This window comes from Trifolium pratense, linkage group LG3, assembly GCF_020283565.1.
Source record: "Trifolium pratense cultivar HEN17-A07 linkage group LG3, ARS_RC_1.1, whole genome shotgun sequence".
NCBI lineage: Eukaryota > Viridiplantae > Streptophyta > Magnoliopsida > Fabales > Fabaceae > Trifolium > Trifolium pratense.
The window spans coordinates 25,692,023-25,717,721 of NC_060061.1; the positions used below are offsets into that span (position 1 = coordinate 25,692,023).

Below are 25,699 nucleotides of genomic sequence, written 5' to 3' on the forward strand. Positions count from 1 at the left end.
CTAAAACGGTAATTAATCTCTCTTTGTAACTCCAAATTTAGTGGGGTTTGATTCTGTGGAAAGATAACTCGATTACGGTCATTTCGGTATACGTTTGGTGAATTATTGATCCAAATTAAGTTGTGTGAGAAGCTTTTATGTTGTGACTTGAAAACATAATTTTAGGGGGGCAAAATCCAAAAAAATTATAAAACAGGGGGGTAAAAGTCCGCGTTTTAAAATAAGGGGGTAAAATTTTGATTTAATCAAAATAGGGGGAGTAAAACTGCATTTAAGCCTTTTTTATTTGTTATTAATTGAAACAAATATTACACGTGTGCATTCCACATGTCCACGTTTCATTCCACCTGTGCACATAGTTAGCCACTTGTTAAAGTCAAACAGTGTTAGTGTCAATGTTGACAAAAAGTACCAACTAATGGTAACAGAAAAAACATAAGGGACTAAATTGATACGTTTGAAATGTAAGAGACCAAATTAAAACTTTAAATAAACGTAAGAGACCAAATGTGTAGTTAAGTCTAATTTTTTATAAGAATTTCAAACATGTCATTTGACTATAAAGTTTTTTTTTTATGTTAACTATAAAGTTAAAGTGATTTAATTTATGAACATTTTAAATAAAAAAATGAAAGTTAATTTTTTTTATTACCATGATATCAATACGAAGTTCAATCAAAGAACTATGGGGTACACAACACAAGGTGGATTTTCTCCTCTCAACTGAATTTTCTTCATACGCATGAATTAATAATCAAACTACTGATCACAGGCTTAAAGAGACCAAAATCCTTATCCCTTGGACCAATTTATTATTGGTAAATGAAAGTTAAATTTTCATTTTTCATATTAGGTACAATTATAACTTAAAAAAAAAAATCATGTACCAAAAAAAAAAACTTAAAAATAATTAAATACAATAATATAGTACTGTATTTGAGTAAAAGATTCTCAAATATGAATTAACTTTTTTTTTGTGTTTGTATAGAATTATGCTTTTTCTTACCAAGGTTGTAAAGAATTCCTTCCTTGTGAATATTTTCATTGACTCATTATAATTATAACCAACTATAAATTTATTACTCCAACAACATTTTTTAATAACCATAATTTTTATCAAAAGTTTCTAAATGACTGAGTGGTACTTCATTTTAATAAACCAACACGGTAACCCAGAATAATAAACCAAATTAATTTGTTTTTTTACAAACAAAAAGTATTACAAAAAATAAACCAAATTAAACTTATATCTAACTTTTTTTAGCTCATCACCAAAACTATAAATAAAAAAAGTATTACAAAAAACATTTTTCACCATAGAAAAAAAGTGTAAAATATGTTTTCAATTCCTACTTTTAGAGTGAGTTTTGATTTTTGTCCAGTGCGTTTGGTTCGTAAAACAGTAAGGACTGGGCAGAACAGTACATGATAAAACAAGATAATACAGGACATGACAAAACTGTACCGAAGATATATATGACTATAATATTTTTATATTCAAAAATAAAATGGATATTTTCGTATTTTTCATAGGTGTACTATGAACAAAAAGTTGTGTCGTGATTCAGTGAAGGAGAAAAAATCTTTTTTTGTCATGTCTCTTGCTACTTAATTCGTCCGGTCCCATAACCAGTTTGAAATCAAAGGGTACAATAAAAATTGTTTTGTCATGTCCCTTGTATTTTAGCAGATCAAACACATCCATAAAAAATCATAACATCGGCGTTAACATGTCAATTTTTTTTTTAACAGACGAAAATCAAAATTCACCGTGTAAAAGTAGGCACTAAAAATTATTTTACGAAAAAACCATTGAAGCTGCAAAACCCTGATACTGATACTGTTGTTCGTTACTCTTTCTTATTATTATTATCGGCGGCTGAGCGTTCTTCATATTTCTCCAAACCCAAAACCCAATCGAATCAGAACCAAACCATGGAAGAAGTTTGCGAAGGTAAAGACTTCGCATTCCCAAAACAAGAAGAAACAATTCTCTCATTCTGGTCACAAATCGACGCATTCAACACACAACTTTCACTCACCAAAGACAAACCAGAATACATCTTCTACGATGGTCCACCTTTCGCCACCGGTCTTCCTCACTACGGTCACATTCTCGCCGGTACAATCAAAGACATCGTCACGCGCTACCATTCCATGACTGGTCATCATGTCACGCGCCGATTTGGTTGGGATTGTCATGGTTTACCTGTTGAAAATGAGATTGATAAGAAATTAGGGATTAAGAAACGTGAAGATGTTATTAAGCTTGGGATTGATGTTTATAATGAAGAGTGTAGAAGTATTGTTACTAGATATGTTTCTGAATGGGAAAATGTTATTACTAGAACTGGTCGTTGGATTGATTTTAAGAATGATTATAAGACTATGGATCTTAATTTTATGGAATCTGTTTGGTGGGTTTTTTCTCAGCTTTATGCTAAGGATCTTGTTTATAAAGGGTTTAAGGTATTTTTTGTTTTTAATATTATCATTGTCTAGTACTAAGTGCATGTTTGAAATGATGATTAGTTTAATGTTAAAGATAGATAGTCTAGCATTTTGTTAAAATTGCGGTTGCATGCGTGATTCTGTTAATGCAAATGTGTATTATTGAAGTGGAATAACTTTGTTTGATTGTGATTTTGTTGTTGTAGGTTATGCCATATAGTACCGGTTGCAAAACCCCACTCTCTAATTTTGAGGCTGGTCAGAATTATAAGGTTAGTGATTATATTTAGCAGTTTTTGTGGGTTTTTGCCTTTTTTTGTTTCGTGCTTGGTTTAATAGTTGTGATTAATATGCGTTGTTGCTATTTTAACATGATAGGAAAAAGTGGGTTTAGTGTCACAAATTTGATTTTGATTCATTTTTTACTTGTTTGGTGTTTCTTAAGTAGAATTATGTTTGTCTACAATACAAACCTTGGTTTGACTAGAATTTATTAATTAAAATAGATTTTGGTTAAAAATTTTACATCAAATTTTACTTGATACTTGCTTCTTGAGTAAAAAGATATTCAAACACTATAATTTCATTTCAAAATAAACTTTTATGAAATTGACTTTACATTGCAAATCACGTTTGGCAAATGTCCATCCAAAATACATACCCTGGATAATGATATACGTTTGTTGTAGTTATATCTGTGTCTAAAATTCTATATTGGCACAGGATGTATCTGATCCTGAAGTGTATATGACGTTCCCGGTGTTGGGAGATGCACATGGTGCATCTTTTGTGGCTTGGACAACAACACCATGGACTCTTCCTAGCAATCTTGCTCTGTGCGTCAATGCTAATTTTACCTATTTGAAGGTCAGTTAAATTATGGGCTGAAATATAAATGTGCATGTACAAGCTCACATCTTTTATTGGCCCCTTTTCTTTTCCACATTTCCATGTTACTTGAAAACCTAATTTTTGAAGCCAATGAAATCAGGTACGCAATAAGTATACGGGTAAAGTTTATATAGTTGGTGAATCTCGTCTGTCTACACTCCCTACCCCAAAGGAGAAACCCAAAGAAGCTGTTGCTAATAGCACAGCCAGTGTTCCTAAAAATGCAAAGAATAAGGGAGCTTTAAGTGGAAAGGCGGATAATGTATTGGATTCTTTTGAAGTGCTGGAGAAATTCTCAGGGGCTTCATTAGTGGGGAAAAAGTGAGCAGTTATTCCTTATACTGCATTCATTTTTTATATTAGTTTTACTTTATAAATAAAATAATTTCCTTTATATATATATATATATATATATATATATATATATATATATATATATATATTCTGTTTTAAGACTCTTATAATGACATTTTGCATATGGATTTTGTTGAGTTTTGAAACTCATATGTCAACTTGTTCTGCAGGTATGAACCATTATTCAATTACTTTACAGAATTATCTGATACGGCTTTTAGGGTTGTTGCCGACAATTATGTAACTGATGATAGTGGTACTGGCATTGTCCATTGTGCCCCTGCTTTTGGTGAAGATGATTTTCGTGTTTGCATTGACAATCAAATTCTCAGCAAGGTATGTACTTATAAGAATTTTTAATTTTATAATGACTGGTAAGGGATTACATTTTTCCTCCCAAACTAGTACCCTGAATATTGGGAAGTGAAATTCTAAATCAATGCCATGTGTGTCTAAATATGTTTCTGTATATCTTTCTTCCGACCCTAGGGATCATTTATTTATGTTGGTGCCTCTAGTTAATATTGGCCGAAGTGGCCACATTTATTGAGTAAATCCTAAGTCCCATTTGAAAAGAGATAAGGCCTGAAAGGTGTTACTGTTTATAAAGAGAGGCACCCCTCACCTTACAAGTCAGTTTTGTAAAGTTGCGTTAGGCCCAATAAAAAACCTAATAACTATAGTGGTGCAGCGCAGCGTGCTACACAAGAACCCATTGAATCACAATTTTGAATAGCTGCTGTAGTGCCATCAATAGCGGCCAAATACTGGTTAGTCAGCGGTTGCTACATTAAAAAACCTGTAAAATCCTGATTTTTTTGACTTTTTGGTCATTTCACCTTAAGAAAGTTGTTAATTGTCCTCAGCATATAGCTGTTCCCTCTGTTTTGATTGAACTTTTTGATCATTTCATCCTAATATTCTTAACGACAATAAAAAGGGTCCTCCTATCTGGCCATTCTTCTCCGAAACGGCGTCATCTGTCCTACTCATGTTATGCAGCATTCCTGCTGTCCTTTCCGCCGACCATCCTCACTTTGGAGACAGTGATTTTGTTAAAGGGTAGTGATTTCGTTAAAGGAATCACATGTATTTATTTTAAATACATAGATGAGTTACTTTAGACCTTGGAGACTAAAGCGTGTTTTCTTTATATTGGGTTTGTTTGTTGGTAATAATGTGCTCTTATGAATATTCTTTATTGTTATGTGTTCTTCTGTCCTTTAGCTTTTATTTTATGTTATAAACTATTTGTATGTTTCTCTAAACTTTGGCATAGCAGCCATACTGCTATAGTGTTTTTGGGGTCGATGGTATCAGCCATTGACTAAATAGGTTGGAGTGTCATCTGCTTATATTTTGTGCCAACTTTTCATATCACTGCTGCATCTTTCATGATTATTTTTGTCTTTGCCACGTAATTCTGCCACTTCTGAAATTCCTTTCTTGTTTATTTATCTGCTTATTTTGAAGCTGCTCCAGTTCCTAAATAAAATAAAATGCTGCAGTGCTAGTATGCTACTGAACTATTGTCCTATAATTTTATAGGATTTGCATTTTTGTTACTCTTGTAGATTTTTCACTTGTCAGTTGTTTATTGATGCATACCATCCCTTCCCAATACCACTACTCAATTGCTGTGTTGGCTTGTAGGATAAGCTTATTGTAGCTGTTGATGATGATGGCTGCTTTACTGAAAATATTACCGACTTTAGTGGGTGCTATATCAAACAAGCGGACAAGGATATCATTGAAGCAGTGAAGGTATGTTACATATAGAATCCTTTATTAATTTGGAGCGATTTATTGTACAGGCACTGCTAATATGAAAGATTGTATTGTCATGTGACTTGGTGAATGTCATTCGTCTCCCCTTATTGTTCAGTTGGTACCATCATATTTAGGAATTGATAGCTGTTTTTGAGAGTTGAGAATATTGGGAAAGAAATCCCTTTTTTTGTTTGGTTTTATAAGAGAATATAGTTTGGAGGAGAGAAAAAATATGAAACAAAAGAAAAGGCTGGGTAATTTAGCAGAGGCTGTATATTAGAAATTAGAAAATAAGATAAAAAAAGTCTTTCTCACTCCTGCCTGTCTTGTGAAGCAACCCTAGTACAATACTCATAACATACTAAGTGTCTATATTAGAGTTTGAGTTGAGACCATTCAATAGAAGTTGACTATATGATATCTCTTGCACTACACAATGTTTATCTTAAAACTTATTTTAATTGGATCGTTTTAATTATTTTCTTTTCCTGTTTCATCTTTCTGTAGGCAAAGGGTAGGCTGGTTAAATCTGGAGCTTTTACACATTCTTATCCATACTGTTGGAGATCTGATACCCCACTTATATACAGAGCTGTTCCAAGCTGGTAAGCATGTCTGACCAGGATTTTAACTTTGCACTGTTTTAATTTTAGCTATTAGTTATACTTATAGGAATCTTAGCTATAATTTTCTTTCATTTCCGAAATGAACTAGTATTAATCAAACAAAAATTGCAAATGTTGCATGTGTTCACTTATCTTGATTTCCTGTTGCACGGAATGTGATATTAAAAATGTATATAATTCTGGATATTATTACTTTATTAGGACTTGTTCAAAAAAAATTATTACTTTATTAGGAGGTTGATACTTCTTAGAATTTGGGTTGGGCCTAACTCAACCCTACAAAACCGAGTTGTAAGGTGAAGATTGCCTCTACTTATAAACCCATATTTAAGCTATCTCACATCTGATGTGAGACTCTTAACCCTCCCCCTCACGTCCAACACTATTGGGCTTGGCGCGTGGATATAAATGGTGGGTGGCCCAATAGCGGAAACCTGATAGCTGGTGGCCCAAGATCTTCGGGGAGGCTCTATACCATCTTAAATTTGGGGCGGGCCTAACTCAAAACTAGAAAACTTTCGTGTAAGCTGAGGATTGCCTCTACTTATAAACCCATGCTCATGCTATCTCACATTCGATGTGGGACTCTTAAGTCATAACAATACTTAATTATTTTCAGTATTACCATCACTTTAGGTATACATTAGAGTAGTCCTTTGTGACATAAACATAATGGGAAATATATGATAGAAAGTTGTTGTCATAAGATTGATGTATCCATGTTGTGGCTTGTTTGATACTACGTCCTTAATTATAAGCAAAAGTCTACTTTTTAGATTCATTAAGGGCTCGTTTGGCCCAGCTTTTTTTAGAGCTTATTCAAACAGCTTATGCAATATAAATTAGGTTTTATGCTATTTTATAAGTTCACACTAGTGAAAATTGTAATTTTATAAGCTATTTTATCATAAACTACCTTGACAAACTTATAATAATATATAAAAATTGCATAAGCTGTTTGCATAAGCTCTAAAAAAAGCCGGGTCAAACAAGCCCTAAGTAACTATGTATTTGGTCTATATTATAGACCAAATTCATCATTTATATAATGAATCTGAAAAATAGACTTTTGCTTATAATTAAGGACGGAGGGAGTAGTTAATTTTGTGTTATTTTGGTTAAGCCGTATTCTTGTTTATCTTACATGTTGTATTTAGTATTTACTTTTCAATGGCGCAGAGCTGCTAATCTAGTTAAAGCTAAGGTGGTGCATGGTGTGACAATTTCATGATAGAATTATTTATTTGAAAAAGAAAAATAATTTAAAATCACATATTGGAAAAAAGTAAATAAACAGACATACAAAATAATAATCACTAGCAACATTAAGCAAATTAGTAAAGAAACACATCACTACTTTCTGCTGACACAGTGCAGTCTCAGTTTGGTCTATTCAGATCCAGTAATGCTACCTGTTTCATTTTACCTCAAATAATTAGTCTTTTCATACTTCCATACGACAACTCTTGTAGTTTGGTCTATTCAGATCCAGTAATGCTACCTGTTTCATTTTACCTCAAATAATTAGTCTTTTCATACTTCCATACGACAACTCTTGTAGTTTGGTCTATTCAGATCCTAATCTGCTGAAACACATCACTACTGTCTGATGAAGCATTGGTTCATTCCAATTTCCAAGTCACTTGTATTTGTAATTGCAATAAGTGTAAAGAACCAGATGGAAGAGTAAAGAACATGGATCATAAAATATTAAAAAAATGAGGAAAACCATAGAGCTTAAGTCTGAAGGAGCGATTTATTTACCTGGATGTTGGTTTCAGTAGTCTCATTCGTTCATTCTGTTTTCTGCCCAGAAGGGCGTTAAAAAGAACCAATTTTATAATTGTGTCCACTAAATTAAGCTTTCCTCTTTTCTCTTGAGAACCAAACAGTAGAAGACTCCACTTTCTTACTCTTCTCCTTACTCACTCTTCCCATAAACCAAACAAAACGGAAGAATTCAGCCGAAATATTTTGTTTTAGTAAATGGCTTTTTGAAATAATAATTTGCTCAAATGCACAATCTCTTACATTTTTCTATTTGTGGAATGAAGACAAAGTGTAGAAAGGGAAAAAAAGAGAAAACTTTCTGATCTCAAACTTCTATGTAGTGCTCTTTTTAAGTTTTTTTTAGTTCTATTCTTACATTTTAGTGTTTTCCATGGTTTTAGGAAGTAAACATTTTCTTTGGATAAATAATGCAGTCCTTTTGTCAATGATGATACTCTGCATTTCTACAATCAAAATATGATTTTTTTTACCAAAACTTTGAGATTAATTTCTATGTACTGATGGTGTAAAACATTTTTGCACGTGCATCCAATCAAATCATGCCAAATAGATATTTGTAGATATACTTTAGGATCTAACCTAAAATTTGGCATCATGGAATAATTTCATTGGATGCATGCGTAAAAAAGTTTTACACTATTCAAATTAAATTCAAAGTTTATGCCAGTAGTTTTACATGGTTTTGGATTTTAGTTTCTGTCTTCCAACCAATTCTAAATTTTGATTATCTAATGTTGAATCTTATTTGTCCATTTCAATTTTGATACTTTCCTGGCGATAGCTACTTTACATCCTTTTTACTTTATGTGTTATTCATGAATAATGGTTGCTGGGTCCTATCTATGAGCCTGTTTTTTAATTCATTGGCAATATGTCATGCTATTTCGCTATAGGTTTGTCAGAGTGGAGTCTCTGAAAGAGAAATTGTTGGAAAACAATAAACTGACTTACTGGGTCCCTGATTTTGTCAAGGTAATGTAGTCTCCTGTTTCATCACAATTTATTCTCCTTGATTGTTTACTTGTTATTTGAACTTGTTACTACTTTTCCTTTTTTTAAGAGGCCAATTGTACTGTTATAATATAAAAATTTGTTTTTTTTTAGAAGTTTATTTCTTTATCTTCTTTAAAGAATATGCGAATATATTATTAATTGGAAGTTGACTTGGTAGTAGTCGCAATGGGTTATTATGTCCTCCTAATATGACAAAGTAGGAAATAGGGAGCTTAAAAAGTTTGTTGAAAAGATATTCTGTTCTGGAATATCCATAAAAAATCCAGGCACAGAACACTCAATGGTGCTTATCAATGCAATCTTATCAAATAACATCTCTTTGGGCTAACAATGGCTCTGGAAGAGAACTTTGAATTTTATGTAATCTACGATTTTGGTAAATCTTTCTATATTCCTACTTTGTTGCAGGATAAGCGATTTCACAATTGGCTGGAAAATGCAAGAGATTGGGCAATTAGTCGAAGTAGATTTTGGGGGACCCCTCTCCCCATATGGATTAGTGAGGATGAGAAAGAAATAGTTGTCATAGATTCTGTTGCAAAACTCGAAAAGCTTTCAGGTGTAAAGGTTAGAATCGTCTGTTAACCTTTTTGTTGTACATGATATTATAGGTTCCGTTCTTTTATCAGTTCTCATAGTTACTTTTGCCAGACTATTAATAATAATATCACTGATCTCTTTGTAATGGTTTCTACAGGTTACTGACCTTCATCGGCACAAAATTGATCATATTACAATTAAAAGTGAAAGTGGCCGCGTTCTTCGACGTGTTGATGATGTAAAATTGCTGATTCATAGTCTCTTAATCATGGTTTTGTATTATTTATTTACTCTTAGAAGTTGTCAAAACTGAAATACTATCTAGCATTGGCCAAGTTTACCCAAGGATAATTATATCATGCCTAATTGAACATAATTTTACAGATATAATTTAGTCATAGTAAACATCATTGACTGTGAAACAAATGATAGTAGTTAAAGGCATTGTTCTTTGTCATGGATTAATTGTTTCATCTTCCAGGTGTTTGACTGCTGGTTTGAAAGTGGGTCCATGCCTTATGCATATATCCATTATCCTTTTGAAAACCGTGAGCTGTTTGAGAAGAATTTTCCTGGACATTTTGTTGCTGAAGGGCTGGATCAAACTCGTGGTTGGTCAGTTTCTTTATTTTCACATGTGTGGTTTGTCAAAGGCCTGTTCACCATTTTAATTGTGATTTACTTTTTTGCTTTGAAATGTTATTCTCAATATCTTGATCTTAGTAAAATGTTTCAAAGTTATGCTGCCCCTTCATTTTTGGGAGTTCTATTTTGGGTTCAAATTAAAACCAGGGAAGGGGCCCCACTTAGTACCAAGTGGGTGACCGCTATGCTTCTAAATGCATGCTTGTTGTCGTTGTTGTTAGATTAATTCCTCTAACTCTCCACTCAATGGGAGAAGACTTTTGTTTGTTGATGTGTGAATGTATCCTTTATCTTGCCACATTATTTACAGTTCCTTCTACATTTTATTGCCAAATTATCTTGCATTGTGGTATTTAATATTTTGTATTTTTTCGCAACGGTTTTGTTTCTAATCTCAATCCCTATGAAATATGATTGTGTATTTTGGTTTTGTACTTTTCCAATTTGCAGGTTTTATACCCTAATGGTGCTGGCTACTGCATTATTTGGTAAGCCTGCCTTTAGGAATCTAATTTGCAATGGGCTTGTCCTGGCCGAAGATGGAAAAAAGATGAGCAAAAGCCTGAAAAACTATCCTTCACCAATGGATGTTATTAATGATTATGGAGCGGTAGGAACTTAAAAGTTAACTAAATTTTGGTTTCATAACTTATTTATTTGGATTAGCATGTAATATCAAAATGCATATTTTGCTTGCCTTTTCTAATTTATTATATGAAAGAACTGTTATGATGTTCTGTTTGTTGATAGGATGCCTTGCGATTGTACCTTATAAACTCTCCTGTTGTGCGTGCTGAGCCACTTCGTTTCAAGAAGGAAGGAGTTTATGGTGTTGTTAGTATCATCCATCCGTGTTAATTTTTTGCTACGTTTTTAATTAAAATTTAATTAACTTTCTTCTTTACTTATTGCTCTCTATACATTTTTGCTAATCAATTGTTATTTCATTGTGGTGATCTTGTCCAGGTTAGGGATGTTTTTCTTCCCTGGTATAATGCATATAGGTTCCTTGTTCAAAATACAAAGAGGCTTGAGGTTGAGGGTCTAGCACCTTTTGTACTCCTTGATCAGGCCACACTTCAGAAGTCATCAAATGTTCTTGACCAGTGGATCAACTCAGCCACCCAAAGTCTTGTTCATTTTGTTCGTCAAGAAATGGATGGTTACCGCCTTTATACGGTAATGCTTCTACTGATCCTTTATTTTAGAATAGAAAATGTTTATATTAGAGGGTAAATACAATTTTTGACAGGATAGGATATCCTACCAAAAATGTCAAGATAAAACATTTAAAAGATCAACTGCCGCAAGGCTGCAATGTCTTGCATACTGGGCACAACAGCTCTCCCTGTAACAAGAGCAGAACACCAAAGAGAAATAATGCCATAAATGTAATCCTGTAGGATGACTAGTTAAATGAAAGTGACGTCCTTAATGATGAGAGCATTCTGCTTTGACCAAATGGACTAAAGAATAGCCAATATTGAATGCTTGATGCTTCCACTAAATTTTATTTTTTCTTTTAATGAGCCACGGAAAGTAGGGCTGTGCATGGTTCGGGTTCGGTCGGATTCGGTTTCAAAATCGACTATCCAAATGAAACCGTAGAGGGTATTTTCTGTCCCATCTCCGACCGTGAGAGCTAACGGATAGGTCGGGTGACGGTTTAAGCAGACGACGGGTTCGTCGAGTCGGTTGGCTTGGTTGTTGCAGCCAGTCTGCATCTACAGAGATGGAAAATAGAGGAGTATGTAATTGCAGAGGAGATGAGTTCAATATGTCACTTATGATGCAGAAAAAGAAAAACACAGTAAAGAACCAGATGACTCCTCAAAAATTAACAATAATGACTTCAACTTTATCTATCAATTTATAACTTATAACTCTAAATATTTCATTCTGATTCCACAAAAATTAATAGACAACTCAAAGAAGAAGAAGAAGGAGGTAAAAACATAAGATGGAAAAGCGAAACAGGATGAAGAAAGAAGTGTGAGATCCAACTAGTACTATGCTAGCTAGTGTAGCTTTTTCATTAATTAAATTACATTTACATATATTTAATTTATACTGATATTGAAGAAGTTGGGTAAGTAGTAGTCACGTGGGGTGGGTACCTAGAGTCTAGAGACTTTATTAGTGACAAGTTGCTATTGAATAGATGTAAAGGGCTGACAAACTGCACACTTGATTGACTTTTCTATGCATAAAGACTATACAAACTGAACAAATTTAAAAGCACAAATATAATTCGGTCGGTTGTGGGTATCTATGAGTTACAACTTACAATTTTTGATACCGCACCCGACCATGAACAACCAAGTTAAGTCAGATTTCTTCCAATTTTCTACCCGACCACCGCCCCGCCCGTTTAACATAAAGATATAACGGTTTAGACGGGTTTCGGGCGGGCGGATCATATGTGCTCACCCCTAACGGAAAGCCTGATATCACTAAAAACTTATTAAAGTTAGGGCATATTATTTCTGAACTGTATTTGCACATAGCACAAATATGGAAAGAAAAAATGATATTATCATGCTCAGTTATTAATTGTATGTATTTAGCTGTTTTACTATCTTTAGGTTTAGGTTACTATTTAACTAACTTATATTCATTTTTAATTGTGTTTGTATGTATGTTACCTTATTGGTAGCCAAACCAGTTGAACGGTGAACTAGTTGCCTTATTGCTATCTGATTTCTACATTAATGTTACATTCAGATTTTGCTTACTTGCAAAAGCCATTATAGTCTTCACTTTCCTCAGCAAAAATTGTTGCATGTTTCATTGATGCATGGTGTAATTATTGTCATATTTTGAGTATTTGCTTAAATGTTAACATCATTTGAAAATTATTTTGTAGGTGGTTCCGTATCTTCTAAAATTTCTTGATAATCTTACAAATATATATGTACGGTTCAACCGTAAGAGACTGAAAGGTCGTACCGGAGAAGAAGACTGCAGGACAGCACTTTCAACTCTTTTCAATGTATGTTTCTGAATATTTTTTTTCAGGTCTTTTAATGGTTCCGAAAGTGATGTTTTCTTACACTAGAAGTTGTGGACTTTGATATTTTTTTCCCTGATAAGTTTGTGGACTTTGATATATGTGAATTCATTCAGGTGCTTTTGTTATCCTGTAAAGTGATGGCTCCTTTTACACCTTTCTTCACTGAGGTACTCTATCAAAATATGCGAAAGGTTTGTAGTGGGTCAGAGGAGAGCATACACTATTGCAGTTTTCCTGAGGAAGAAGGCAAGGTATACATTTTAATAAATAGCTGTCTCTACTGCTTGCTTCTAGGCAATCTATTATCTATTATTGAATACAAATAGGAATACATAATTGTATGATTCTTCTGGAAACTGACCGATGACCAAGGATCTACACCACATAACGCATGCAAAATTTATTCAAAACAAACACCGTAAAATTTGCATTTTGCATGGTTGGATTCACCTTGGGGTATGTGTAGGTTACATCGATGATCCTAATCCACATACAATCAAGCTATGATTCCCAAACATTATCCTTTTCTTTATCTGTGATTGGATTTTGCAGCCTAATATGAATTTAGGTTCTTGCTCCAGTTGTGCTCTAGAAATATAACAGGTACCTAATATACTATCTCCTATTTGGCTGCCTGATTTTTTCAGGGGGGAGAACGGATTGAGCAAAGTGTTACAAGAATGATGACAATAATTGATCTGGCCCGAAATATTCGTGAGCGTCATAACAAGCCTCTTAAAACGCCACTCAGGTTTATTAATGTGCAAATATGTTTACATAGAAGTTTGTCTGTAAACACCTTTTTCTGGTTTCATATCCAAAATTCATTTTTTTTTCCTACTACTATAGGGAGATGGTGATAGTGCATCCTGATGCAGACTTCCTTGATGACATTAATGGAAAGTTGAAGGAGGTACTTGCATATTATCTGAACCGTTTACAGTTTATCCCTTGTACTTAATAGTATTTTTCAGCAGTTTTTGTTGTCAATCAATTCATATGATAATAGTTTTTCCCGATGCTTCTGATCAGTTATGATGTTCAATAGTTGCAGCCTCTCAAAGATCTGTATATGAGCTTCCTTGTATATGATCTTTGCTTTTGATCAATAGTTGTTATTGTTTTTTACTCTCCTTTTCTATCATTTTTGTCTCTGTTATAATGCTTATCTTTTCTTCCCGTAAGCTTGTTTCCCTTATTTCCTCTCTTCAATAATTTCTTCAATAATTTACTCGAAAAAAATGCTCGAGTTGTATACCCCTCTTTAAGTTGCAGCTTCCGCTCAATCAAATTGTCTTATGATATCTCTATTTGCATTGCAGTATGTACTGGAGGAACTCAATATACGATCCCTTGTTCCTTGTAATGATACTTTAAAGTATGCATCCTTACGTGCCGAGCCGGACTTTAGGTATGCATTTAATATTGCTTCTGGAAAAGTTGTCCCTTTACACCCGTCACAACGCTTACCATTTTTCTTTTTTCTTTTCAGTATTTTAGGTAAGAGACTAGGTAAATCTATGGGCATTGTTGCCAAAGAAGTCAAAGCAATGTCACAGGAAAAGATTTTGGCTTTTGAGAATGCTGGAGAAGTTGTCATTGCAAATCACTCTCTGAAGCTGTCTGATATTAAGGTGCTAATCTTGTGGAGATGATGACTAAGACTCTCTTTCCTTTGAGTAGACACTTTGTTAAAAGTTTGTATTTGTCTCTACCAAAATAAATAACCAAAAAGTTTGTGCTCTTTATCCTTAGTGCGGGGATGTCTTTATTTTATGTACAAATGTTTAGTATTCCCATGGGTAGGAATTTGATGTTGGTATAATAACCACCTCTCAAATTTAGCTCAATGTTTTCTTGAGAACCTTATATATCATGTTTTTCAGAAACATCTCTCAGTAGTACTCTCTCAAAACAGATATTCTGTCCATCAAAATTATTCCTTATGACTTTGATTGTTCATGATTGAACTCATTTATTTATTTATTTTAATACTCGTGTACCTAAACCACACCAAGTGACAAACAGATGTAGTTGAGTCTTGAATATATAGGAACCTAAAGCAACACTTTCTTGAAGCATCCAATTATCAGGGGGGTTTTCCTCGAAATGTAGACTGTGGTGTGGACTACCAAACTAGTACCTTATGATTTATTTATTTTTATTTTTTTAGGTTCTTCGTGATTTTAAACGTCCTGATGGTATGGCTGAGAACGAGATTGATGCTGCTGGAGATGGTGAGAATTTTTTATAGCTAATGATGGCTCACTTTGCTGCTATTGTGAAACAAGTGATGTTAGAAATGAGTTGATCGCTACCTTGTATTCATTCTCAATTATGGATTTATGATTCCTGACTGGCATCTTTGTCTACATTTTAGGTGATGTTCTAGTGATATTGGACTTGCGTCCTGACGAGTCATTGTTTGAGGCTGGTGCTGCGAGAGAGGTAAAATAATTTCCTGACTGCATCTTTATCTATGCCAATGGTTTGATACACTGATCTACAAATATATAAATACTAGACAATTATTTACTATGATGTACTCAATTTAAACCCAAGAGATGGTGGTAAGAGGTAATATGGTTGCTGGTTCAGCACAGCTATGAGTTTTTAGGGGTGTTGTTATAACTGATATTCTTGACAGGGTAGGCAGCTTCTTTATTTATTTATTATTTTTTTTATATTGAAAATGAAATTTTTAGAGAGAAGAGAAGCAAGGAAAGATAACATTATTGTACTGGCTGTTATTTATTTTTTTGCAAGTGTGTTTGCTTAGAAATTTGGATAATGCTAACATCTAAGGGGACATGTTAAGGAGACAAATGTAGAAACATTCTCTTGAAACTTGTGCATTCAACTTTTTGTATTATTAAGTGCAAATTTTCTATATTTAGATATCTTAACATGTGCCCTAATGGCGATTTTTTATAAATTATTCAAAATAAACTCTTTTTACTTCCCAAAGATAAAAAAAAAAAAACTAAATATGTTGCAATGGTAAGTCTCTTTACATCTTTGCTTATGTATATATTATTATTCTATATGTTTTGTTCATCTTGCTTTACTGCAAAGTATTCCATTGCATCTTTAATGCTGGAAATTAAGCTAAATCTATTGGTTGTTTTTATGGAATTGTGTCCCGCAGATTGTTAACAGAATTCAGAAGTTGCGAAAGAAAATTGCTCTTGAACCAACTGACACAGTGGAGGTTTACTTTCAATCTTTGGATGCTGATACATCAATCTCTCAGAGAGTTTTGCATTCACAGGTAGAATTAAAATGTTAATAACTGGCCTTAAAACACTACTTTTATCGTGTAATACAATTGCTTGACAATTCTTTGAACAAAAAAGAAGGCATACACTTAAGTACACTATTATGCATATGTTTGACCACAACATAAAAGAATGGAAAACTATCTTGCATAAATGGAAACAGTGATGATCAGGGTTGGGATTAGAGAGATTAGCATGTAGCTATAAAAATAGCTACTTTTCTTTATTACAAACTTATATACTATTTTGGCTTACAAATAGGGTTAGTGAAAGAGTTTTATATCTTTCCTTTGTTTCACTTATATTCTGTCAAGTCAATCATCAATTTCTTTTTTAATAGACAGAATAATATAGGTCAAACTAACAACGATAAAAGATATAAATAGGTACCAAGTAAAATTACATTGATGTTTTAGAAAGTAAACAGGTCTAAATCTCGAGTTTTCAAGAGTTTTTCAATTAAGATGTTAAACAACTAAATTTCAATACTATAATAAAAAAATGTTTTGAATGAATTACCAACAAAATGGGAATTCCTGGACTCTGGAAAAATAAGTCTTGAATGCCTGATAGTATTGTTCTGGGTGTGGGGGATAGTATTCCTGGACTCTGTAAAAAATAAGCCTTGTTTGCATTGAAAGCCAGAATGAAAAAATAGAATTTAGAGATAAAGGGCAGGCAGGACTTTGTTCTCTTGCAAACAACAACAAAAAACAAGTCTCATCTCACTAATCTAAAATTTCTAATGCAGTTTACCTTTATCATGTTATATTTGCAGGAATCCTATATCAGAGACGCTATTGGTTCTTCATTGCTTCAGTTTTCTTTGATGCCTTCACACGCAGTAAGTTGTTCTAAATATTAACAATATCAACCTTTTTCCTATTGAAAATTACTTATACAAAAAGGATGTGATTTATGTTTTAACTTTCTCTAGCTACTATTGCAAATGTCAACCAAATTTCTAATGTTTACAATTTATTCTGCCTGGTCTTTGGGAAACCTGTCAAATAGTTCTTCTGTCCATAATGTGCTGTGACTTATATTGGCAGTGTTCTCACCCGATGTTTTTTGATTAGTACGTAAATCAGAAAGACTTGCTTATTGTTTTTAATACTTGGATATTTGCCCTAATTAAATATTTAAGCTGCAAAAATGATAAAAATGAGTAGGGTAAATGAATTGTCCCGGATTGTATTATCCTTGTGTCATGCTCCCTCAGGTGAAATGTTGTTTAGACGTGAGGGAGTTGTTTTGTTTTACAAATCATAAAGTCATATTTCTTAGTTTCAAGTCACTACATCTTAAAATTCTTTGAACACCTGCAGGTTATCATTGGTGAAGAGAGTTTCCATGGGATTTCCAACATGTCATTTGCTATCACTTTGGCGAGACCTGCATTGATGTTCAATGAAAAAGCCATTCTTTCACTATTTGCAGGTTTGTTTTCTCTTTCATTCGTATATGCATTCTTTGAAACAAGCAATAGTGTTCTTTGATGCCCTTTCTATAAGTCATCTGTGGTCTTTGGTTGCTTCGACTTACTGTTCTTCGGTGGCTACAGGTGACTCAAAATTTGCACAGAATTTGCAAACTTACCTCCTATCAAGAGATCATTCAAATTTGAAGTCTGAGTTTCAAGATGGAAATGGAAAGGTTTGTTTGATTGAGTTACGGTCTCTTGTCTGTTTTGTTTTGGTGAAACTGTAGACAATAATCTGTCTCCCATTATTGCAGAAAATTGTTGACTCAATTGAACACCAACCTGCGGCAGAAGTAATACTTGGCGAGCACGTGTTTCTCAGTGTAGGGGATTACTATGTTGTGGCAAAGTCGGGCTAATTTTGTTCGAGGGCTCCATTTTGCTTTCTTCATTATCCAGATAATGTGCTATCTGGTTGCAAGATTAGAAACACAGATTATACCCATGCCTTCCCAACTTTAATGGGTGGCCAGTTAACTGTCATTATTATTTTTCTGTACAGAGGATCTCACGCCTTATTTGGAAGATAGAAAGCTTTTGAATGGAATCCTAGATGATATAATAATGTCTTGCTTTTTGCACACTTTTTTTCTTCTATATTTTGACTTGAGTGTTTGTTCTTTTTAGCAAATGTTTGATTATGTGTTTGATAGAATTGATTTTGGTTAAAGTGAGTTGAGCAAAATTAGTTTATGTTTGTATACATCAACATAAAAGTGATTCTTATCGGTTCATGAATAGTTTGGATCAAAATTAGTGTAATTACGAAAATGGGTAATAGGACAAATAAAAGAAATAATAAGACAAATATGGAAGTCATTGATACAATATGCATAATTGATTTTTATCCACCGTGAAAGCTAATAGTCCTCAAACATGATTTCATAGAGTTAGAATTAAATTTGGCACTTCCAAACGCACATCTATTGAATCTGCACCAAACACTCTGTTATTGATTCTTATTTTCTCGTTTTATGGGTCCGTTCAATCGGAATGTGTAAATATTGATTTTATGGTTATGGAATCTGCACCAAACACTCTTATGGTTTTGGATTAAGATTTTTTTTGTTGTTGTATTAACATAAATATTAATAGACACACAAAACAGCCATTTTTATAAAATAAAAAAATAGACGTATAAAACACAACTTGAGAAATGAATACAAAGTAAATAGAAAGTGCCCACAAGATATTGACTTATTTATAAATACGTTGGAAAACTTTATGGCAATTTAGAGCATTTAATCTCATTTAAGAATTCAGTTGTAATCCACCGATGATCTACGCCAACATCTTCATCGCACTTAGAGACAGAATCACACCTAAGATACTCTTTTGCATCGCCAGGTAGCAACGAAAGTACATAATCATTAATCTTTTTGACAACCTCCAATGTTGGAGCAAGAATGGCTCGGTCTTGAAAGAAGTTGGGAAGAAACATATTTTGCAACACATTGGGATAAATTGCATCCCCAATATTATAGCAATGGGATTAGTTGAATTTTGAAGCAAGAGATCAAAAGGAATTTTGACAGTTGATTCTCCATCTTGACCTCACCTATTTTACCATCCTCAATATCAAGTATCCACTTAGCAAAATCTGCAAGTTGTTGATTTTCAATAGAATTGGTCGAACGCTACAACCTCATGTTTTTGGTTAAACGTAAAACTTTGCACTTCAACCATAGATGAGGTGAATTAATAGTAACAATGTCATCTCGAGTACCTTTAGGAATAATATGTAGTATTTGTCTGAAATCTCCACAAAAACAATTGGCTTACCACCAATAGGTAATATTCCATTGTTAACATCAATTTCACTCATTACATCATGCAAAGTATTACCAAATGACCAAACTTGTCGTATGATAAAATTGACGGAAAAGACTAACTAATGTGAACGGTTAAAATGTAAGGGACTAAATTGAAACCTAAAATAAACGTAAGGGACCAAATGTGTAGTTAAGCATAAATACATATATTTTGTTGTCAAAATAAATAATTTTTTTGGCTAAATTGCATTTTTGGCCCCCCTAAGTTTTAGAAAGTTGCAATTTTGGTCCTTGTATTTCAAAATAGCAATTCTGCCCCCTATCTCTATCCCCTTTTGCAAAAGGTTAATGTTGATCAAGTCAACGCTGACAGTTGAGACTTGCCACATCAACATTAACTTGATCAAATTTGACCTTTTGCAAAATGGGTAAAGATAAGGGGCCAAAAATGCTATTTTGAAATATAGAGGGCCAAAATTGCAACTTTCTGAAACTTAAGGATCAAAAGTGCAATTTAGCCTAATTTGTTTTAATATATTTCTCTTTCTCTTCATCACCTTCATCTAAACCTAGAACTAAAGATGAGGGTGTCCGTGAATCAGAGAAAAAAATTTAGATCATCTAAAGTGAATACTGTGTAAAGTAAGTAAATCAATGATTGTTATTTTAACAAACTCATGATTTGTCATAGTGTACCTATAATATCTACCTTTGATTTGTTAATAAACAACTAAGATTATTCACTTTACACTCTAAATTGAACTGTTCACTTTAGAGAAGTCAGATCCATAGAAAAAAGTGATAAAATGATATGAGCACAGTTTTAAAACCTACAGACAAATATGCAAAAAGTAATAATAAATTGGGAATTGTAGATTTTAGGCAGGTACTTGCTAAGTTATTGAAAATTAATCATTTTTGTTCTATTGGAGTTTGTCTTCAAAGCTGAGAATAAGCAAATTCACCAATACCTAAAATACAGTGTATCTGAAGTTATCAAGGGAACCTAGGAAGGGGAAAAAGAGTAGTTGAGGATCCATCCATTGATGAATAGTCAAAGAAATCAAATCAACTAGAAGAAGCAGCTTCTTTATAATTTTCTGCCTCATCTTCATCTAAGGTTGGAGCTTTTGGAAGCAAACCAAGAACTTTAAACATGAGTTGATCAGCATCAAAATCATTGTTAGCAGTTGTGAGAAGCTTTTCACCAGCAAAGATAGAATTGGCACCGGCTAGAAAACACAATGCCTGCTCAGGCACGGAGAACCGAACTCTGCCGGCTGATAACCTCACCATTGCTTTTGGCATTGTGATACGCGCTGTTGCAATCATGCGAATCATCTCCCATATTTCAACAGGCTAGGATAAATTAAACAGTCGTTAAGTTCTTCATAGATAATAGCTCAAAACATTATGATAGTAATAATTTGTGTAAAATGATATGTAAGGAAGATAAGTTGATGAATTTGAGGCAACTATCGATGACGCCATTGCTCAAAATATGGCGAAAAAATAAACAATTACAGACACTAAAGACAAAAAGTGGTATATTTGCAGGGATCAAAATCATATTTAAAGTAACCTCCAACAATTCAACATTTCAAATTCATGCTTTTATTATTTTAACTACTAGACACAGCTAAAAATTAAGCTCTATTAGTGATATATGACCAAGAGCTTCTAAAGACGAGCAAATATTCATTCATACTTGAGATTAACAAATTATGAATCATCAATTTAAATAAACTCACCTTCTGATCCTGAAGAGGGGTTCCCTTTACGGCGACAAGTGCATTAATAGGAACACTTTCTGGATGTGTGGGAAGTGTTGATAATGTATGCAACAAACCTATACGGTCTTCTTCTGCTTCTCCAAGTCCGATAATTCCTCCTGTTAACATTTCTCAGCTAGTGTCAGACTATAATATGAAAAGTGAAAGAAAAAATGATTCTATGTAAAACAAGATTCAACCAAGTTGTTCAGTCGGGCCATTATCAAACCAATAACTTTATACTGCTCAGTCTAGAGCCAAGAAAAACAAAGAAAGCAGGGTTCATAGTAAATATGACTCATAAATGATGATCCTGAAATATAGAATCGAAAATGGACAAGCTTCATGCAATTGATGTGCTGTTTTAATAAAAGAAAAATTTCATAAATTCCATATTACAATTAAGTGGCTGAACTTGATTATGAGTGAACAAATTATTGACAGGTTCCAAGGTATTTGAAGTCAATAAGATTACTTACCACAACAGACATTGATCCCTGCATCACGAACATACTCAAGGGTTTGAAGGCGCTCATCATAACTTCTTGTGGTGATGATGTTTGGATAGTATTCCCTTGAAGTGTCAAGATTGTGATTATAGGCAGTAAGACCCGCCTTCTTGAGTTCACCAGCCTGATTTTTATCCAGCATGCCAAGGGTGCAGCACACCTCCATCCCCATACCCCTAAAATGAAAGAGATATCCAAAGTGTTATCATATCAACAATCTACCGATGAATTAAAAGCATTATCCCATTTGAACTGTGATAGCTAAAAATGTAGGCAAACATTGCAGTCACACCAACCTATTACTATGTATATCAAACAAATCAGAATAAGAAAACCTATCTTCCTAGACTGCTATTGTATTCCTTTATGCAATAGGACTTAATGGTTAAGACAAAAAAAAAATGAAGTTGAATTACTTTATTTCTTTTACGTATTCAAGTATCTGGTTGAAGTTGGTCTTTCTTCCTATTGTATCCCTCCATGCAGCGCCCATACAAAAGCGAGTACTCCCAGCCTCTTTTGCCTGCAAAAAAGAGAAGACGCTCCATATTATTCAAGATAACCCGTAGCACCACACAAGCAAAAAAGAGAGGATTCTCCATATGATGTTGATTTTGCAATAAATGGTTATAATTCTAAACTCCACAAACTCTTGTTTTGAAGAGCTAAACCCGAAAAACATGATACAAGATTTCCAAATGAAGATGCATTTATTTACATAAATACCAAGATACATGATATTTAAAATAACAAGTGTTCGATCTGAACATGTAACATTTATACATGCCATAGTGCCATCTGAGAGCCAGATCCTAGGACTTTTTTAGAGATCAACAATAGCATCATAAGACAGCAAGGTAGAGAAGTAGACAGCCCTAAATTTATTATTTAGCATATAAAACGAGTGAACAATCATTTTGGTCCCTAAAATTGTGAGGCAGTGTTATTATTATAGTCCTCTAATGTATCAAAATTATAAAATTATCGCTGAGTATATCTTTTGTTGGTAATTTAATAAACCAAACTAAGACACATTCAAGGACCAAAATAACTAAAACACAAACATTTTCTACGACCTAACTAACTAACTAACTAATGAGAGAAACATTTGAGAATGTTTTTGTAATTTTGGTTAATTCATAGACTATAGTGATAACACATCACACATCGAAGGAATAAAATGATTATTGACTACATATTAAAAGATTACCTTAACTGCAGCCTGGAGAACAGCCTCCTTGTTCATAAGTCTTTGACCTTTGAGTCCTGTATCATATCTAGAGGATTGAGGACAATAAGAACAATCCTCACTACACCCACCTGTTTTGACAGATAGAAGAGTACATTGTTGCACTTCCCTAAAGTTATGAGCATGTCTATGAACCTGAGCCTAATAAATCACAACAAAACACAAAACTTCAGTACAATTGCAAATAATTTTCTTAGACAAACTACCATTTTGGTCACAAGAAGTGCATCTCGCTGTCACATTCGTCCTTGAATGTATCAAAATTGCAATTAGATCCACAAGTGTCTCTTCTATTAGTCATTTTGGCCCTCAAATGTGTTTTTCGTTAGTCATTTTATTTCATAAAATTACTAACAAAAGAGGCACTAGGAATGTATTTGCCATCTAGACACATTCAGGGACCAACATGACAACGAGTTACACTTCCACAGACTAAAACGGTGGTTTACCGTTATTTTTTCCATTATGCTACCATTCCATATTTTCCAACAAAAATGCCTCATTTCCTTGATGGGTTTCTCTTATCCACTTAAAAAATCAAACTTTATCAGAAAAAAAATAAAAGGGTTTTCTTAATTTTAATTTTTAAAGGAACCCATTAAAACAGAAACAGAAAAAAGAGAGAGCAGTGAAGTTACCCCATGGAAGAGAAGATCGAGAATGGGAGAATCATAGATAGATTTGACTTCTTCTTTTGTCCAATCGTTTCTAGGGCCATTGTTTATGGTTTTCTCAGCTTGAATTGCGGCTGCTGAGGAAGTTGAAAAGGAATTACAATATCCATTGGAAGAATGGTTTAACACCCAAATTGAAGATCTTGATTGTGAACGCAAAATGGGTCTCAACCAAAACATTGTTTTTTGTTATGAATGATTCAAAATTGGGGCAGTTTTTAACGTTAAAGGTGTGGATAGGCTGAGAGAGTAGAACAGAGAATGTTGTTGTTGGTTAACAAGTTAATTGTGTTCTGTTTGTAGATCTGTAAGGAAATAACATAACATAGTTATTCACGAAATGAAATGAAGTGAAGTGAATGAGTTTGGTTTTTGAGTTTGGTTTTTGAGTTTGGTTTTGTGTTGTGTTGTGTTGCGTTGGGGTTTTGTGGTTTTTTATTTGGCCGCCAAAATGTGATGAGTCATACATACATAAGTAATTTACCCATTGGGTTGCAAATTGAGTTACTCTTTTTTTTATAAACAAAAAATATAATTTTATTTTTCCAAAAATAAATAAATAAATTATTTGTAATCCAAACAAGAAATAACTATTTTTTTTTTAAAAAAAAACAAATGTATCGTCCGTGTGAAACTGGATAGATTAATTCCCTCGAGGTAACTGAGATTTATTTAAGGGATTGACATCTTCCAATAAATGTTTCTCCATACGCACCGGTCAATGATCAAACTCATGACCAAATGGTTGAAAAGTTCAAGTATCTACCACTTGTGTCACACTATGCTGCTAGAAATAACTTTTGTTTTTTTGCTTTCACCATCGGCTGAATCTGGTTCGGAGTCAGTTCTAATATCAAGTGGTTTCAGCCCCCTCCCGATCGCAGTTGCGAAGGATCGAACTGTGATCATCCTTACCAAGTTCAGCGTCAATCATCATTGAACCAACTAACGATTGGTAAAAATAACTAATTTTATTTAGAGTAACTAAGCAGATTAGCTGTTGAGTTTTCGATCATCAATCAATTTTGTATATGAATGTATTGAAATACAATTACAAACATCTCTTAATTTACGAAAGTTATATCAAATCAGCCTCTCTAACAATCAATTGCATATTTGAATTAGAGTAAGTTATATCAATTTACTTCTTGAATTATCTCTCCATCAATTATTTAGGAACTGATTTGTTATAATTGTTATAAATTAATATTTTAGCTATTTCAATAATTTTATAAATGAAATTGATTGATGGATGAAAATTTAAGAATTAAGTTGCTTATTTACTCTTTTATTTACTTATATTTATAATTTTTTTTTAAGTATTTCAAAGGTCATTAACAAAATTATTCGTTTTTTTTGACAAAAAAATTTATTCGATTAAAAAAACAAAATTATTCGATTAAAAAATGTGCTTTCTGTTGGAATATTTTATATTTAATTATTATATTCCAATAATTGTTATGTGGGCATTTATATTTAAATTAATTATATTAGCTATTTATCATAATAAGAGCCTTAGTTGATAAGTGATCAGATAAATTTAAAAGGCTAAATGGATTTCTATTAAGATATTAATTAATGAACTAATTAGTGGATATGGACGAAAACATGAGTGGATGTCAGGATGACCAATTCCGGAATAATGGGAACCCTAATTGGCCATCACACTATATATAGGCTATGGTCCCCAATATACCGTACACAAGAAAATAACCTCTTCTCCCCATCTGAAGAGAATTCAAGGCATAAGGAGTACCGGTTGAGGAAGAACCACACTAGCCAACGAGTACGTGTTGCTCGTCTAACCTTTCGTGTTTCAGGACTATTGCTAAAGGACTTTGTCAATGGATCCAGGTATTCCTGATAT

General features: G+C 33.3%; 2 protein-coding genes across 2 annotated transcripts; one reads left to right on the forward strand and one right to left on the reverse strand.

Annotated features, from left to right (window-relative positions):
• The first annotated feature begins 1,713 nt into the window (after positions 1–1,713).
• LOC123917658 (isoleucine--tRNA ligase, cytoplasmic) lies at positions 1,714–18,439 on the forward strand. The gene is made up of 27 exons (XM_045969434.1): positions 1,714–2,469; positions 2,658–2,723; positions 3,175–3,318; positions 3,443–3,663; positions 3,867–4,032; positions 5,350–5,460; positions 5,974–6,071; positions 8,777–8,855; positions 9,306–9,464; positions 9,595–9,675; positions 9,919–10,052; positions 10,533–10,692; positions 10,833–10,916; positions 11,049–11,261; positions 12,949–13,074; positions 13,209–13,346; positions 13,743–13,846; positions 13,945–14,008; positions 14,418–14,506; positions 14,588–14,729; positions 15,269–15,332; positions 15,476–15,543; positions 16,244–16,366; positions 17,152–17,217; positions 17,702–17,813; positions 17,938–18,029; positions 18,111–18,439. Exons 1-27 carry the CDS (start codon positions 1,936–1,938, stop codon positions 18,213–18,215), a joined length of 3,543 nt encoding a protein of 1,180 aa, XP_045825390.1. The 5' UTR covers positions 1,714–1,935; the 3' UTR covers positions 18,216–18,439.
• A 1,959-nt stretch (positions 18,440–20,398) lies between these two features.
• Positions 20,399–24,282, reverse strand: LOC123917659 (biotin synthase, mitochondrial). The gene is made up of 6 exons (XM_045969435.1): positions 23,797–24,282; positions 23,120–23,299; positions 22,326–22,432; positions 21,880–22,085; positions 21,380–21,519; positions 20,399–20,987 (listed from the first exon to the last, which is right to left on the reverse strand). The coding sequence occupies exons 1-6, from the start codon at positions 24,010–24,012 to the stop codon at positions 20,697–20,699; spliced, it is 1,140 nt and encodes a 379-aa protein (XP_045825391.1). The 5' UTR covers positions 24,013–24,282; the 3' UTR covers positions 20,399–20,696.
• Positions 24,283–25,699: the final 1,417 nt, after the last annotated feature.

Bases quoted from the DNA above. Each gene is read 5' to 3' on its own strand.
- LOC123917658 (XM_045969434.1), top strand. From the start codon at position 1,936: ATGGAAGAAGTTTGCGAAGGTAAAGACTTCGCATTCCCAAAACAAGAA. The intron at 5,461-5,973 runs GTATGTTACATA...ATCTTTCTGTAG, and splicing joins ATATCATTGAAGCAGTGAAG to GCAAAGGGTAGGCTGGTTAA. The intron at 15,333-15,475 runs GTGAGAATTTTT...TCTACATTTTAG, and splicing joins GATTGATGCTGCTGGAGATG to GTGATGTTCTAGTGATATTG.
- LOC123917659 (XM_045969435.1), bottom strand. From the start codon at position 24,012: ATGTTTTGGTTGAGACCCATTTTGCGTTCACAATCAAGATCTTCAATT. The intron at 22,086-22,325 runs GTAATTCAACTT...CTTTCATTTTAG, and splicing joins GAATACGTAAAAGAAATAAA to GGGTATGGGGATGGAGGTGT. The intron at 20,988-21,379 runs GTGAGTTTATTT...AATTTATCCTAG, and splicing joins CCCCTCTTCAGGATCAGAAG to CCTGTTGAAATATGGGAGAT.